General features: G+C 41.9%; 1 protein-coding gene across 2 annotated transcripts in view; it reads left to right on the top strand.

Moving 5' to 3' along the window:
- The window catches only part of MFGE8 (milk fat globule EGF and factor V/VIII domain containing), a 117833-nt gene extending 111926 nt beyond the window's left edge, over nucleotides 1-5907 (top strand). For both annotated transcript variants that reach the window (XM_073618444.1, XM_073618443.1), the window contains exon 10: nucleotides 5014-5907. In XM_073618444.1, the coding sequence (XP_073474545.1) occupies nucleotides 5014-5157 (144 nt within the window). In that variant the 3' untranslated portion in view covers nucleotides 5158-5907. The remainder of the gene's footprint in view (nucleotides 1-5013) is intronic.
- Nucleotides 5908-18675: the final 12768 nt, after the last annotated feature.

Raw genomic sequence — 18675 nt, 5'->3', positions numbered from 1 at the left:
GGGGATAGATTTATAACATTTTTATTATTTTTGTTTTGTTTACTAGTAATGGTGGCGATCCGTGATTTTTATCGTGACTGCGATATTGCGGTGGACACATCGGACACTTTTGACACATTTTTGGGACCATTCACATTTATACAGTGATCCGTACTATAAAATTGCATTGATTACTGTATAAATGTGACTGGCAGGGAAGGGGGTTAACACTAGGTTGTGATCGAGGGGTTAACTGTGTTTGCTAGGGAGTGTTTCTAACTGTAGGGGGAGGGGACTCACTAGGGGAGGAGACCGATCGGTGTTCCTCTGTACTGGGAACACACCATCGGTCTCCTCTCCTCTGACAGGACCGTGGATCTGTGTGTTTACACACACAGATCCACGGTCCTGCTGTGTTACCGGCAATCGCGGACATCGCAGCCGCCTGGCACGCGCACCGAGTGCCCAGTGACACGGCGGGTGCGCGCGATCGCCGTCAATGGCGAGAGCACGCGCCCCCTGGTGGGCCGGGAAAGCGAGGCCGTCATATGACGCCTGCCCACAACTAAAGCTGCACCGCCTGGCCGTCAATTGACAGCCGGCGGTCGGCAAGCAGTTAAATAAGGACATGTGTGTTCCAGTGCGTTGTTGATGCCTTTGACAGCGTTCCAGTACAGTCTAATGCAGGAAGAATGCAGCGTGTTCTACTTTTTTTTTTTTCTGGAACTGGGATGCCCTGGAACTGCAAGCACTGGTGTGAACTAAGCCATTGAAAACCATATAACCTACTTTCCAAGCGTTTTTGATGCAGAAAAAAAAAAGCACTGGACTGCATGTAGTATGAACTGGCCCTTAGACCCATATCATTCTGGGTATGTAACTCTCAAATAATGAATGAAATGTAAATTAGCAACTCTTGCCTTGTTCACTTATATCTGAGGTCTAAATAGCCAAAATATTTTGCAGACATACCATGCAGGGCCCAGAAGTGTTGAGCATTCAGTTTACCCTATAGACAGTCATGCCTATGCTATTTGCTGATAAAAACCTTTGTAAAAGAAATTCAATATTGAACATCAAGTTATGTGACATGTATCGGTTTCTAATACTTGTCAGTCGGTTCTGTATACCTATGATATTTGTGAATACAAACCTTTGTAAAAGACAGCAGTCATGTGCAGAAATCTCATCATTTTTATTATATTCCAAATACAGCCAATCCTGAATTGTCACCCAGTAGTATTTATTAGAGTCGACGTCCAGGTTTGCTGTCACTTTAAATATTTAGTTTGGCCCAATTACTAAATGATTTGACTCTGTTATCATATTGTAGTAGCATCCACTACAGTACAGTAAGCAGCACTGTGTTTTGGCAGCAGTATTTTTATCAATGAATACAAGGCTTCCTCTGAATGGCTGAGATGGAGAGGAGGGCTGAACACCTCATGATCTCCACTTCAGTCATTTATAACAATACAAGGCTTCCTCTGAATGGCTGGGAAGCATTCAGCCCAACTCGATTTTGTTCCAGCAGCAGATGGGAAGTCATCCATACTGCTGCCGAAATACAGCACTGTGTACTACTGTGGCTGATGCTACTACAGTATAGTACAGCCAACACAGCATCTGAATCACTTTTAATGAAAATATTTTGGGCCAGCTTGGCCCAAACAAACTATTTAAAGTGACATGAAACAAGGACTTTGGCCTAAAGGGTCTTCTATATTATTATTTATCAATACCTGTATTACAAAAATCTTAAATAAAAATCATACCTGCAATTGGCTAAAATCAAAACCATATTTACTAGTGGTGCACCAAAATGAAAATTTGGTACCAAAAATTCAAGATTCACTTGGCCGAAACCGAAATTGACGTTTTTTAATTATATATATATATATATATATATATATATATATATATATATATATATATATATATATATATATATATATATATATATATATATATATATATATATATATATATATATATAATATTATACACACAGTGGGGACGGCAAGTATTCAGACCCCCTTAAATTTTTCACTCTTAGTTATATTGCAGCCACTTGCTAAAATCATTTAAGTTCATTTTTTTTCCTCATTAATGAGGACCCCATATTGACAGAAAAATACAGAATTGTTGACATTTTTGCAGATTTATTAAACAAGAAAAACTTAAATATCACATGGTCCTAAGTATTCAGACCCTTTTCTGTGACACTCATATATTTAACTCAGGTGCTGTCCATTTCTTCTGATCATCCTTGAGATGGTTCTACACCTTCATTTGAGTCCAGCTGTGTTTGATTATACTGATTGGACTTGATTAGGAAAGCCACACACCTGTCTATATAAGACCTTACAGCTCACAGTGCATGTCAGAACAAATAAGAATCATGAGGTCAAAGGAACTGCCTCAAGAGCTCAGAGACAGAATTGTGGCAAGGCACAGATCTGGCCAAGGTTACAAAAAAATTTTTGCTGCACTTAGAGTTCCTAAGAGCACAGTGGCCTCCATAATCCTTAAATGAAAGACATTTTGGAAGACCAGAACTCTTCCTAGAGCTGGCGGTCCGGCCAAACTGAGCTATCGGGGGAGAAGAGCCTTGGTGAGAGAGGTAAAGAAGAACCCAAAGAACACTGTGGCTGAGCTCCAGAGATGCAGTCGAGAGATTGGAGAAAGTTGTAGAAAGTCAACCATCACTGCAGCCCTCCACCAGTTGGGGCTTTATGGCAGAGTGGCCCGACGGAAGCCTCTCCTCCGTGCAAGACACATGAAAGCCCTGATGGAGTTTGCTAAAAAAACACCTGAAGGACTCCAAGATGGTGAGAAATAAGATTCTCTGGTCTGATGAGACCAAGATAGAACTTTTTGGCCTTAATTCTAAGCGGTATGTGTGGAGAAAACCAGGCACTGCTCATCACCTGTCCAATACAGTCCCAACAGTGAAGCATGGTGGTGGCAGCATCATGCTGTGGGGGTGTTTTTCAGCTGCAGGGACAGGACGACTGGTTGCAATCAAGGAAAAGATGAATGCGGCCAAGTACAGGGATATCCTGGACGAAAACCTTCTCCAGAGTGCTCAGGACCTCAGACTGGGCCGAAGGTTTACCTTCCAACAAGACAATGACCTTAAGCACACAGCTAAAATAACGAAGGAGTGGCTTCACAACAACTCCATACTGTTCTTGAATGGCCCAGCCAGAGCCCTGACTTAAACCCAATTGAACATCTCTGGAGAGACCTAAAAATGTCTGTCCACCAACGTTTACCATCCAACCTGACAGAACTGGAGAGGATCTGCAAGGAGGAATGGCAGAGGATCCCCAAATCCAGGTGTGAAAAACTTGTTGCATCTTTCCCAAAAAGACTCATGGCTGTATTAGATCAAAAGGGTGCTTCTACTAAATACTGAGCAAAGGGTCTGAATACTTAGGGCCATGTGATATTTCAGTTTTTCTTTTTCAATAAATCTGCAAAAATGTCAACAATTCTGTGTTTTTCTGCCAATATGGGGTGCTGTGTGTACATTAATGAGGGAAAAAAATAAATGCATCAAGTACGCATAAAAAAAAGCCTCCTGTTGCATCTTTGATGCATTTTTTGAGTCACTTGACCTATGAAAAATGCACCATAAGCACGGCAAAATTTCTGGCGTTTTCGGTGGCCAATATCCGCTGAAAGCCCTATTTTCGTCCGATAACTTTCGGCGGCTGGAATTTCAGTGCATCACTATTGTTTACTTGTTCTGGTATGTGCAACAGATGTGTCTTGCACTAAGCAGAATCATAAACCCTTTCCCCCCCGGGGGCAGGAAGGATTGGCGATCATGTCACCACTGTAATAGTTAAAAATAAAGTAGTAGCGTGCTAATATGTAAAGATTTTGTTTAAAAAAGTATTGATAAACCTAAAATTGCTTAAAGTTGCTGCAGCTGTCACTAATGTGCTCCCACAGGTAACAGTAAAAAATCAAAAAATGTGATAGCGCTGCAATATTACAATCTATATACAGTAAATCAACTATTCAACTAACAGTGCAATATATGAAAATGAGAAAAAATAAAACAAAGTCCAATAAACAATGAATGATAATTTCTTCAGTGATATAGAAAAAAAAACAAATGTGATGCTTCTTCTAAAGTACTCCTTATCCAGAGTGCTCCCACATGCAAAGTAATGATCACAGAGGATTCTTTGGAGAGATTATTGACACGAAGTGCAAGGCGTGTTTGACCCCTTGGGGTCGTATTAAGGAGGTGAGCGGCCATTGCATGCGGTGGTGGGAGCACTCTGGAGAAGGAGTTCTTTAGCATCACATTTGTTTGTTTTTTTTTCTATATCACTGAAGAAATTATCATTCATTGTTTATTGGACTTTGTTTTATTTTTTCTCATTTTCATATATTGCACTGTTAGTTGATTTATTGCATATAGATTGTAATATTGCAGCGCTATCACATTTTTTATTTTACCACTGTAATAGTGGTCACATGATCAGAAGCTGGTCCCGCCAGCCCGGACTGAAAGATGTCTTTGAGAGCACGACCTTTGTGCTAGGAGAGCGCAGTGAGCCCGCTTTCAACACTTAAACATCGGATGCCCAGTAATGCCTATGTTTGGCATTTGGATATTCAAGCCTTAACCTTTTTCCACTGCACATAGGTACCCTGTTTCCCCGAAAATAAGACCTAGCGTGATGGTCGGTGATGGCTGCAATATAAGCCCTACCCCCCAAATAAGCCCTAGTTAAAGTCCTTGTAGGTCTTATTTTCAGGGTAGGGCTTATTTTCGGGGAAACAGGGTAGGGCTTATATTGCAGCCATCACCGACAATCACGCTAGGTCTTAATATCGGGGAAACAGGATATTAGGTGGTCGTAATTGGGGTTAATCTTCTCTTGAAAGCTTGTTCGATTAAAGTCCTATCTTTTCAAGGTGGAGAAGTTTGTTTAGCTGACCATCCATCCTCCTTTCATACAGAGATTGGCGAATATTAACTTTCCAATTTAAACCTCTCTGCTCTTACAGCTATTTCTTGGAAACCGTGACAACTACTCCCACAAGAGGAATCTCTTCACTCCTCCATTTTCGGCCCGTTACGTGCGTGTTCTTCCTCAGTCATGGCATGAACGGATAACCCTGCGCATGGAGCTTCTGGGCTGCGACGTTTAAGCAGAAGATACCTAGAAGATGAACACATTGCACAGAAAGAAAGATCCTTTCCCTAATTTGTACCCATCATCAGTTCCTCACCTTCCTAAACTCTCACCCTGGTGGGGAGGCAATTATAACCTCACCAATCTCTAACCTGAACTAAAGTGAAGCAGACCTAACTCCTAACTAGAACCTGAGGTCAGAATGCCTCACTAAATCACAAAAACGACTAAAACTTGGTGCCCAAATAGATGTTTTGATGTATGTAGAGGTGACCTGTATCATCTGCTGTACAATGTTTTTGATGGCTGTAATAACGGTTTTATTTTTTTAACCTGTTCAGTATTGTAAGGCTTGTGCAATGTTTTATTTTGAAGCCCAACTTTCACCAATATATATATTTATAATTTTTTTTTTTTTGTAATAGTGTGGGGAAAGGTGACAATGTCTCAGATTTTACTTGCTGTCTTTTTGCCCTTCGAGGAAATTTCTCCTCATTTCCTTTTCCCGTGACAAGAAATCAGAAGAAAGGCGTCATGGCCAATCTGTACAATATGGAAAGACAGCAACAAAAAATATTAATAAGAAGCTTTTATGGCCGTTTGTGCCTTCTTGTATTGGTGACCTTTGTACCTTTCTTTTCTTGACATGGTGTCACAGGCATAAGATCTAAGGGTAAATCCGCCCTTTGAACTCAGACAGTAATAAAAACCTGCCATTAGTTCTAACCCTTTCCTGCACTATTAAAAAAAAAAAAAAAAAAAAAAACTATTGGTGTGAATTTGACTTTAAAAAAATAATTACAATTCTGCCGCTCCTAGTAGCGGTAGAACAACATTCAAAAAGTGCAGTCTATTTCATTACCTCGGGGCAACCCAAGTGCTGCATTCTCATTTGTAACATAGAAGTAATCTGCATAGTGACAGCCTACTGTAGCCTTTGGAAACTCTAAAACACAACATATTGGAGGGGGTCTAGATATAATCTGAGCATGGCTTCTTGTATAACAAGACCTTGGCTTGCGCTGCTCTTGAGGCTTGCTGAAACTTGGGAGAAGCTGCTAAGCAATGGCCACAAGTCTGAATAGACACCTACCACTAACCACCACTGGTGGATGTATTTCCCTGTAGGGTTCATCATACAGAGGGTGAAAACTGGTGCACGTGGGCATATAGAAATTCCAGCTGGCTGCTGCAGGGATGTTATTCACACAGCCGTATCCCTGATGTATTCTAGTTCAAGGTGGGAAGGAATGGTAGCTATAATAATAATGCACAGGGTCCCAAAACCCACATTTTAAAATGAGATTTCTTTAAAATGACCTAATAACACTCACAAATATAAAGGCTCAGATTTTCTATTTAAATAAACAAGTTCTGAGCTTGAAAGGAGATATTAGAGACAAAGCCGAGTGTCTGTCTATAATCCAGATGAAGAACACGGAAGCCTAGCTCCTCTAGGGTGGCCTATTGCTTGATGTTGCTGATTTATAGTCAGGTGTCTACTGGAACCCTCACCCCTATGGCTGTAGAATTAAAGCAGCTGTGGATGATTCCACCCGTGGTGGAAGGAAAGAAAATCGCTTGATTTCTCCCATCAACATAGTCAGTATTGATGGTGGAATGCCTCTCTATTGTGTTTTGCTGGGGGGGGGGGCTTGCAAAACATCAGGAATACTTCTATCGGTTATAGCCGCTGGCAGTAATCGCATGTAAAGAGTCCGACAGGCTGGTTGTACCCAAGTTGATTGATGGATCGACTCTGGTACAATCGGCCTACCCATACAAGGATCAAATCTGGGCCGGACCTTGCTGAATTGGCCGAACTTCGATCCACGTATGGCCGGCTTTAGAGCCTTCTAAGGACTGTTCTTGGATTGTAAGACCACTGGAAAGGTTGGCTGTTCTCAACCCAGCTGATAATGTCACGTCTGACCACCATCTACAATGCATATTGTTATTTAGGTTTCTTTAACCTAAAATGGGCAGTCAGAACAGTCATGTGCGATATTTTCACGTTTGAAGTCGTTATTGAAATCAAATGTACATATTTGTGATGGTTATTGTTGGCTTTTGTTAAAAATGATTCTATGATCTAATTCTCCTCTAAAAGACAAAATTCTTATTTAAATCCTCCAGTATTTTGTAAAAGATACACATAGCAATAAGTTTGTATTTTGTATTTCTTATTGCACTGTATTTCTTTAATTACTTGGGTAAAATACAGGTAAATTGTGGATAATGGAGTTTTATTCCTGTTCCATTCTTTGCACACTCAAACTGCACTCTAACCACATATGTAAGGGTAATAATTGTGTGTTCTAATATGTTTACTTGACTGTTATCTTTGTGATTAAAATGTCTTTGGACTAAGAAAAAAATGTGCTTTGTTTCGAGGTCATAAAAGAATAACATACAAATATATCTGACCACACCTTACCCACTGCTAACTAATCCATAGGGTTGTTTTTATTTTATCCTATCTAAAAGCCCTTTTTACTTCTCTAAAGCTATGGTCCCGTAATGTTCCATCCCTGAGTCTTCTTCTGTCCAGTGTATTTCCTGCTTAAGTTCTACTTTGGGTGTCCATGTCACTGCCTGCATGACATAGACACTTCCTATTGGATACCCAGCAGAGGGGTAACTCTCAGGATAAAGAAAAAGAGTGACATCAGTGGAGGGGTCTTGGGTGCCATAGCAGCACATGGGTTAGCGGTCCCCTGCGCCGGAACTGGCAACGGACTTGGATGGGGGAACTGGGTTAAGATGCACTATATTGTTAAAAGTATTGGGACACTTGCCTTTACACACACACATGAATTATTAATGGCCCAAACACACGATCCGAAAATCGGACGTAAAATACCACTTTCGACACGATCGTACGATAATCGGATCGTTAGTGTAGCACTTTCGAGAGCTGATCACGACAATTCATCTGATATTGTCTGATAAGACCAGCATGAAAAATGTTCTCGTATGATACCAGATCGTATGATTTTTGTTTTAATCAGTACAGTTGTCGGCCGAAAACGCAATACAGATACACTACAACACATGACATCACTTCTGATTTTTTTTATTCTGTCATACAAGAATTTTCGTAACTTTAATAAGCTCTCCATTTTTGCTATGCATGGTGTAAAAATAGTGTAGCGCTATAAATGTAGTGCAAGTGCCAATACATATGCTCAAAACACAATATTAAGTGACTGCACAATGTGGCAAAATAATAATAAAGGGGTGTGCAAAGCACAGAGTGCAAAAATCCAGTAGTGAGTAAAACTACAATGGGTCATGCAAAATAAAGTCCACAAAGTGTAAGCCCGGGTTCACACCTATGCAAATTAGATGCGGCTTACACCGCATCTAATTCGCAGGACATTTTAAAATACATTCATATGAATGCATCTGGTTCACATATGTGCGTTGCATTCGCACTGCGCATTGCACAAAAAACGTGTGCGTTTTTTGGGCATTGCGGTGCGAACTACAAGCCTATTATCTCCTATGGGAACGCATCTGATTCGCAGATGCATTGCGTTCTGAACAAGGATTTTCTCTTTCTCCTCACTACACCTCCCCCTCTCCCCCCCCTCCCTCCCCCTCTCCCTGCTCTCTAATCCTGAGCAAAAACGCAATGAATCTGTTGAACAGGAGATTGTTATCTCCCCAGTGAAACCTGAGCTTCAATTCGCACCGCACATGTGTGAAACCAGGCTTGAGGCTAGGTTCACACTGCTGCAGTGCGAATTTAGCGCGATTTTGATCCGACTGCGTTGCAAATTTGCATTGCGAATTCTTTGTGTGTTCTTGCGATTCTACTGCAAATTTTGCAATCTATGGAGCTGAATTCGCATTGCACACGGATCAAACTCGGACAGGACCCTTTTTTTACGCAGGTTAAATTCGCAACGCATTGATGTGAACAGCACTCATGGAAAACAATGTTATTAAAATGACTTGCGAATTTGAGCGATCGCATCGGCTCAAATTCGCAATAAAATTCGCAGCAGTGTGAACCTAGCCTAAAGTACACAAGATATGCTTCTTTCTGTTAGGGTGACACCAAAACAATGGAGAAGGAAACAGGTTGTCTGTAAAACTGTCTTAAATAACTCTTCAGGGATAAGAAGATGGATACTCTCACCAGCTGGGATGGACACACATGTCTTATTACAGTGGATCAGAAGAGCTTGTGATCCTAAAGGATCTGAATCCGGTGCTGTGTACAGAAGGTGGTAGGATGGATCAGGCGCAGGGTCCCTGGTTTCCCGGCAGTGAACTCCACAAACACTGTGTAATCAAGCTGGATGTACCTCAGGACAGCTCCTTGTAGACTCTTCAGTATGCTGCACGGGCTTCACCAGTTACCACTTCCTGATTGCGAACAGGAGCGCTCTGCGGGATGATATCACATGCCCAAACCCTGTCCTTTCCTCCTGTGTTCACCTTTAGATTTTTGATGTGCAACTAGCATGCAAAAAAAAAAAGACGATCTGTCGTCCGATTTTCTGATCGTGTGTACAGGGCCGTTAGTCCGTAGGGTTCAATATTGAGTTGGCCCATCCTTTGCAGCTAGAACAGCTTCAACTCTTCTGGGAAGGCCGTCCACAAGGTTTAGGAGTGTGTCTATGGGAATGTTTGACCATTCTTCCAGAAGAGCATTTGTGTGGTCAGGCACTGATGTTGGATGAGAAGACCTGACCTTACCATACCAAGACATTTTGGACAATTTCATGATCCCAACTTTGTGGGAACAGTTTGGGGGTGGCCCCTTCCTGTCCCAACATGACTGCGCACCAGTTCACAAAGCAAGGTCCATAAAAGACATGGATGAGCGAGTTTGGGGTGGAGGAACTTGACTGGCCTGCACAGAATCCTGACCTCAACCTGATAAAACACCTTTGGGATGAATTGGAGTGGAGACTGTGAGCCAGGCCTTCTCTTCCATCAGTGCCTGACCTCACATATGCCTTTCTGGAAGAATGGTCAAACATTCCCATAGACACACTCCTAAACCTTGTGGACAGCCTTCCCAGAAGAGTTGAAGCTGTTATAGATGCAAAGGGTGGACCAACTCAATATTGAACCCTACAGACTAAGATTGGGATGACATTAAAGTTCATGTAAAGGCAGGTGTCCCAATACTTTTGGCAATATAGCGTATATGACCATATGCCTTACTCACTGATAACTAATTCCTAGGTTTAAAAAAAAAAAACCCTAAAAGCCCTTTTTGCTTTTCTAAAGCTGTGGTCATGTTCCAGACCCGAGCCTTCTCCTCTTCTGTGTATTTCCTGCTTGGGTTCGGTTTTGGGTGTCCAGGTCACTGCCTACATGACATGGACACTTCCTATTGGATGCCCAGAAGTGGGGCAACTCTCAGGATCCAGAAAAGGAGTAACTTCAGTGGTCTTTGGTGCCAAAGCAGCACATAGGTTAGTGGTCCCCTGTGCCGGAACTGGTGATGGCAAGGAACCTGGATGGGGGACTTAGATAAGATATCTGGAGTAAAAAAAAGAGTGTCGGGATAGGTTAGAGGAGGCTTCCTCTGAAAGGCAGAGGTGGGAGGAGGACATCACAATTTTCACATGGACCATCAAGAGTGAGTCTTGTATCAATTATTATATAGGATTTATAATTGATAAAAATACAAGGCTTCTCCTGCATGTTGAGAAGGACTCAGTCCAACTCTTTGTTCTGGTATCAGATGGGAAGTTGCCTATACTGCTGCCAGAATACAGTGGTGTTTACTGTATGTGGCTAATGCTACTACAGTTCATTAGTGTACTGTAATGGAAATCATTCATTTGGGCCAGCTTGGCCCAAGCAGACTATTTAAAGTGAAAGTAAACTTGTAATTCTACTTTAAATGTTAGAATCATCCTACAGGTGCAGTCCACCAGAAAAACGATTTCATGGAGCCATCAAACATTGATTTTTTTTTTTCATTCTTTTAGAAGACTTGGAGGAATGCTATAGGGAAAGTTATTGGAGTCCCGTAAAACATAAGACTCAAGTTACTAGTGAATCATTGCGCCCTTGGATATACGACCATTACCTTCAGCCAGGCCATAGATGGAGAACAATTGGTAGGGAGTCATCTGCTCAATATATACAGTACACTCATCAGCAGCTTTATTAGGTACACCTTGCTAGTACTGGGTTGGGACCCCCTTTTGCCTTAATTCTTTGTGGCATAGATTCAACAAGGTGTTGGAATGAGATTTTTCTCCATATTGATATTATAACATCACGCAGTTGCTGCAGATTTGTTGGCTGCATATCCATGATGTGAATCTCTCATTCCACCACATCCCAAAGGTGCTCTATTGGAATAATATCTGGTGACTGTGGAGGACATTGGAGTAGAGGGACCTCATTGTCCAGTGGTGAGATGATTTGATCTTTGTGACATGGTGCATTATCCTGCTGGAAGGAGCCATCAGAAGATGGGTACACTGTAGTCATAAAGGGATGGACATGGTCAGCAACAATACTCAGGTAGGTCGTGGTGTTTAAACGATGCTCAATTGGTACTAAGGGGCCCAAACTGTGCCAAGAAAATATCCCCCCCCCCCCCATTACACTACCACCAGCCAGAACCATAAATACCAGGCAGGATGGATCCATTTCTTCATGTTGTTTACGCCACATTCTTACCCGACCATCTGAATGTCACAGCTGAAATCGAGACTCATTAGACTGGCAACAGTTTTCCAATCTTTTGTTGTCCAATTTTGGTAAACCTGTGAGAATTGTAACCTCAGTTTCCAGTTCTTAGCTGACAGGAGTGGCACCCGGTGTGGTCTTCTGCTTCTGTAGCCCATCTGCTTCAAGATTCGATGTGTTGCATGTTCAGAGATGGTATTCTGCATATCTTGGTTGTAACGAGTGGGTATTTCAGTTACTGTTGCCTTTCTATCAACGCAAACCAGTCTGCTCATTCTCCTCTGACATCAACCAGGGATTTTCCTCCACACAACTCCTGCTTACTGGATATTTTCTGTTTTTCGGACCATTCTCTGTAAACCCGAGAGATGGTTGTGTGTGAAAATCCCAGGAGGTCAGAAGTTTTTAAAATACTCAGACCATTCCGTTTGACACCAACAACCATGCCACGTTCAAAGTCACTTAAATCCCCTTTCTTCTCCATTCTGATCCTCACTTTGAACTTCAGCAAGTCATCTTCACCATGTCTAGATGTCTAAATACATTGAGTTGCTGCCATGTGATTGGCTGATTAGCAATTTGTGTTACCGCACATTTGAACAAGTGTACCTAATAAGGTGGCCGGTGAGTGTTTAACCCGCTGTTGTTTCCTGTGTGACTTTCCAACTGTATTGACACTTATCTCTGTCACAGAAAGTACCCAGCAATTGGAATAATCGCCATGAGTGCTTCAAAAGCTGCTATCGTTCTGTACGGTAACCCTAAATAGCCTGATTCTTGGTCACATGTCCCAGTTGGGTGTAGTACAACTTTGATTGGGAGATGAATTAATGTAAATGTCAAATGTGTTCACAACTAATGCACTTCAAACTAAACACAATGCAAGCCCCAGAGGGCGATGCTTGCACTTCTCACCAAGCACTTACTAAAAAAAAAAAAAAAAAAAAAAAAAAAAAATACCAAAAAAAAAAAAACTCTAATGGCAACTCTAATGCAATTCTGTCAAAGTAAGACCCCATACACACTATTAGATTTTCAGCAGATTTTTGTCTTCAGATTTACCAAAACCATATAATATGAGGTCAAACCTTAAAAGTTTCAATTTGTATGCAAGCAGGCAGGCCCTTGTACTACATGGTTTTGGTAAATCTGAAGACAAAAATCTGCAGAAAATCGAATAGTGTGTATGGGGTCTAAGGCTAGCCAAAAGTGGAGCTGATTGATCAATAGGTTCCTTCATCTGTTAACCACTTCAGCCCCGGAAGGTTTTACACCCTTAGTGACCAGGCCATTTTTTTGTGATATGGCACTGCGTTACTCTAACTGACAATTGCACGGTCATGTGACGCTGTAACCAAATAAAATTTGTGTCCTTTTTTTCCACAAATAGAGCTTTCTTTTGGTGGTAATTGATCACCTCTGCGGTTTTAATTTTTTGCGCTATAAACAAAAAAAGAGCGACAATTTTGAAGAAAAAAACTATTTTTTACTTTCTGCTATAAAACATATCCAATAAAAAATGTAAAACATCAAATTTCTTTATCAATTTAGGCTAATATGTATTTTGCTACATATTTTTGGTAAAAAAATCCCAATAAGAGTATATTGATTGGTTTGCGCAAAAGTTATCATGTCTACAAACTATGGGAGATATTTATGGCATTTTTATTTCTTTTTTTTTACTTGTAATGATGCCGATTTTTAGCTGGAGTGCGACATTGCAGCAGACAAATCGGACACCTAACTGACACTTTTATGAATGAAACAATAGTGCGCTTATTCCAACGAAGAACAATAAACATAATTGCACAAAATCCCATAAATGAATAAATTAATCTATATAAAGTCCTTTTAACAGGTTAATAGTGACTTCTTAAAGTGTCCATACAATGCTCCTTCAGCACAGGAAACTTTTTTTGTGATAAGTACCACCGCTTCCACCACCAAGTGCAATGCCCGCTTACCTTAAGAGGCGACCCCACTTGGTCAAATCGTACTTTCAAGATATAAAATCTTAGACGGTCCGGACAGGTGCGTGCTGCTGTTAGAGGGAAAAATATCCAGAGTATCCTCTAATAACTGACGCTTTTTTGGGAACCAGTGATATTATTACGATGATCAGTGCTAAAAATATGCACTGTTACTGTACTAATGACACTGGCAGGAAAGGGGTTAACATTAGGGGCCTTATTTACATAGGCAGATCACCATTCTGCTTCGCTCAGGAATGATCACAGGTGGCCAGCGGACATCGGGTCCGCTGGTCCCACTGATTGGCTCCCAGTGTCTACTGCACGATATGATGTACAGGTACGTCGTTTTGCGCAATAGAGCCGACCTGCCGCAGTACATAGGTGGTCGGCAAGTGGTTAAACTGCATTGATGGAGGTACCCTCCTGCCAGTTATTGTACCCTGAAAGCCACTGCACCCACGGCTGTCAGAATACTCAAACAGTGACCAAATCTGGTTGGCTGCAGTCAATGTTTGGCTGAGAATCTTCCATCTGGCTACTTATATTTTCAGATTGAAGTTTGTTGCGCTGGTTCGTGCCAACAGGACAATCCATAGCCCAAATTTCAGTTGATGCAGCAAAAATTGGCTGAGATTCTGTTTCTTTTAAAGCAGAGTTTTAAGATAAAAATTCCCCTAGAATATTCATGCCTCGTGCAATGTAACAAAGGTATGCTGTAAACTATACCCAGTTTTCTATTTGTGCAGCATTGCTTTCTTACTTTGTGAAGTTCCTGCACAGTGCAGCTATCTCCAGTTTGGGCATCTAAAGCCACAGTGTCCTTCTTCCTGGATTCCGTGCATGCTGGCTACCCAGCATGCACCTGCCAATCTCACGCATGTGCAGTGAGGTGCACTCTTGTCAGCTTGTCATGTCAAGCTGACCAAGATTTTCCATAGACGCCAATGTTAAATGTTACTGGAGCTGTGCCATGCCAAGCTGACCAAGAATTTCCATAGAAGCCAATGTTAAATGTTACAGGAGCAGTGCCATGCCAAGCTGACCAAGATCCCCCAGGAGCCAATGCATAACCAGGAATGACGTGCGCGGCCGCTTAAGGAGGAAGTGAAATTAGATATAGGCTTAAATCAGGTAAGTGAACAGAAAAAATAATACATCGCCAATTCATTTTATGGATGCACATTAGTGCTGCATGGTGATGAGTGAAAAATGTGGGTGGAATGCCACTTTGAGACCAAAATAACTCATACTATTGGTAACCACCATACATACAAGTCATACTATTGGTGACGACCATACATACAAGTCATACTATTGGTAACAACCATACATACAAGTCATACTATTGGTGACGACCATACATACAAGTCATACTATTGGTAACAACCATACATACAAGTCATACTATTGGTGACGACCATACATACAAGTCATACTATTGGTAACGACCATACATACAAGTCATACTATTGGTGACGACCATACATACAAGTCATACTATTGGTGACGACCATACATACAAGTCATACTATTGGTGACGACCATACATACAAGTCATACTATTGGTAACGACCATACATACAAGTCATACTATTGGTGACGACCATACATACAAGTCATACTATTGGTAACGACCATACATACAAGTCATACTATTGGTGACGACCATACATACAAGTCATACTATTGGTGACGACCATACATACAAGTCATACTATTGGTAACAACCATACATACAAGTCATACTATTGGTGATGACCATACATACAAGTCATACTATTGGTGACGACCATACCTAGCACCAATTTTAAAGGCAACTTGAGTTTTAAGTTTAGCTGCTCTCCACCTCTATCCCAGTTAGAAACAAGAATGCATAAAAAGTAATTGTAAATATACTTACGTCAGGTTCCAGCTGCAATCATACATGTTAATTGTGTATCATTGAGCAATACCATAACCATTTGTCACTGGTGCAAGACTGCAGAGATATTTCCACATATGGAAACCATTTGTCCATGAAGGTTCAAATATTTTGGCTGTGAAATATCTAATGTCCTGGGACATCCTGATGGGACCTGGTGTAAAGAAAAAAAAATACAAATTGTCTGAAAACAATGTGAGATGTTGCGTTCTCACGTCACACTGGAGTATTCTTAAGTAAAATAACCGGAATGCATGACGAGAAGTAAACAGATGACATAACCTATCCTGGGGCACCAAAAGGGTTTTTCCAAAACTTCCTGCAAACTCACTATTCTAGGCCAGAGAAGATAAGAATAAAAAGACTCATTTCTCTTACTGTTGTTATTTTTAAATGCAATTGGAGTTTACAATTACTGGTTGGAGGCAATGTTCAGAGCTGTGTTTTTCTATAATTGAAAACACTTGCAGTTCAGGAAGAAAATAAAGAGCTAAAATGATATGCTGCAATGATGCCAGATGAATGGTACTACCGGCACTAGAGCCAAACCCTCATCTGAAGCAGCCTTTGGCTCCATCTGCATTTGTTTCAACATTCCCAAGACTGGAGTGACATCCAACTGAATTGATTAAATGTTTTTTGTGACCCGATTTTTACTGATCCCTTTGCAAATTTTTACTTTTTCCTGTAGAAAATTGACTTCTCCAGGTTATCTTACTGCTTCAAATCTGACTCACATACTGAAGTTTCATAGTGTACTATGGTATCCCACTGGGATATACACCAAGGAAAGCGTAGCAAGTGGTTTGACAAAAATGTTTATTGGCAGTTCATACATGCAGTCATAAGTGATGGTTGCCCAACATTGTGCAAGTATTGCAACAGATAGTACAGTGCATCTGGAAAGTATTCACAGTGCTCCACTTTTTCCACATTTTGTTATGTTACTCCAAAATGGATTAAATTCAATATTTTCTTAAACATTCTACAAACTATACCCCATAATGACAATGTGAAAGAAGTTTGTTTGAAATCTTTGAAAATGTATTCAAAATAAAAAACGAAAAAAATCCCATGTACATAAGTATTCACAGCCTTTGCTTAATACTTTGTTTTGAAGCACCTTTGGCACCAATTACAGCCTCAAGTCTTTTTGAGTATGATGCTAAAAGCTTGGCACACCTATTTTTGGTCAGCTTCTCCCATTCTTCTTTGCAGGACCTCTCTAGCTCCATCAGGTTGGACGGGGAGCGTCGGTTCACAGCACTTTTCAGCTCTCTCCAGAGATCGGGTTCAGAACTGAGCTCTGGCTGGGCCACTCAAGGACATTCACAGAGTTATCCCATAGCCACTCCTTTCTTATCTTGGCTGTGTGCTTAGGGTTGATGTCCTGTTGGAAGATGAACCTTCTCCCCAGGATGAGGTCCAGAGCGCACTGGTGCAGGTTTTCATCAAGGATGTCTTTGTACATTGCTGCATTCATCTTTCCTTCAATCCTGACTAGTCTCCCAGTTCCTGCCACTGAAAAACATCCCCACAGCATGATGCTGCCACCACCATGCTTCACTGTAGGGATGGTATTGGCCAGGTGATGAGAAGTGCCTGGTTTCCTCCAGACACGATGCTTGCCATTCAGGCCAAAGAGTTCAATATTTGTTTCATAAGACCTGAGAATTTTGTTTCTCATGGTCTGAGTCCTTCAGGTGCCTTTTGGCAAACTCCAGGTGGGCTGTCATGTACCTTTTTCTGAGAAGTGGCTTCCCTCTGGCCACTCCAGCATACAGACCTGATTGGTGGAATGCTGCAGAGATGGTTGTTCTACTGGAACAGGGGTCTTCAAACTATGACCCTCCAGTTGTTCAGGAACTACAATTCTCATCATGCCTAGTCATGTCTGTGAATGTCCGTTTTACAATGCCTCATGGGATGTGTAGTTCTGCAACAGCTGGAGGGCCGTAGTTTGAAGACTCCTGTTCTGGAAGGTTCTCCTCTCCACAGCGAAATGCTGGAGCTCTGTCAGAGTGACCATTGGTTACTTGGTCACCTCCCTGACGACTAAGGCCCTTCTCCCCGATCGCTCAGTTTGGCTGGGCAGCTTTAGGAAGAGTCCTGGTGGCTCCATTTACAGATGGAGGCCACTTGTCATGGTTATGCAATAGCGTTTGTCTGTCAGCTTTCCTGTCTCCATGTGTTCATCTCTAGAGACCAGCTGACCGTCACCTGACTAGTTTTATAACCTCTCCTCTAGCATGGCCCCACCCCAGGTCCTATCAGGGAACCCTATATAACCTGCGCACTGCAAGTCTGCAGTGCTGATCAACCATTGTGTGTTAGCCTCCGTGTGTACTTGCTGTGTTTCCTACGTCTGATTCCTGTTACCGATTTTTGGCCTGTTCTTGACTCTCCCTGTCTGCTTGTTACCCTGACCTTTGGCGTGTTATGTTTCTCCTTGTCTGCTAGTCGCCCTGACCTTTGGCTTACCCCTTACTTCCCTGTCGTTCCAGCCTGCTGCCTTCCTCTTCTCCTGTAATCTACGGTGAGCGTGAGCTGCGAGACCCTGGGGGCCGTGACCTGGAGCCAGGCTGCAGCGCAGTCCATCCTCACCACTAGAGGCTCTGGTGAACACCCGCTGGCTCTTAGACTCCGTGCCCTGGGGAATCTATGCTCTAGCTCCCACTGGGATCCATGTTAGTTATCCTGTAGACCTGCTTTCTGAACCTTCCAGGGTTCAATCTGCAGCAGTCAGTCCTAGGGTCCACTACCTTAGCGGTGCACTTCCGACTCCTACAGAGTGCATCTGTCACCTGGTCTCAGGTGACCTGACACCACTGTGCTCATTGGGACCTTCAAAGCTGCATAACTTTTTCTGTGCCCCAATACAATCCTGAAACAGGATGCACCTGAGCTCAATTTTGAGTGTCATGGCAAAGGCTGTGAATACTTATGTACGTGTAATTTTTTTTCCTTT

The sequence above is a fragment of the Aquarana catesbeiana genome, linkage group LG03 (genome assembly GCF_042186555.1).
Source record: "Aquarana catesbeiana isolate 2022-GZ linkage group LG03, ASM4218655v1, whole genome shotgun sequence".
Taxonomy (NCBI): domain Eukaryota; kingdom Metazoa; phylum Chordata; class Amphibia; order Anura; family Ranidae; genus Aquarana; species Aquarana catesbeiana.
The sequence above is the reverse complement of the archived record's forward strand: the minus strand, read 5'-3'. Positions and strand labels throughout refer to the sequence as shown.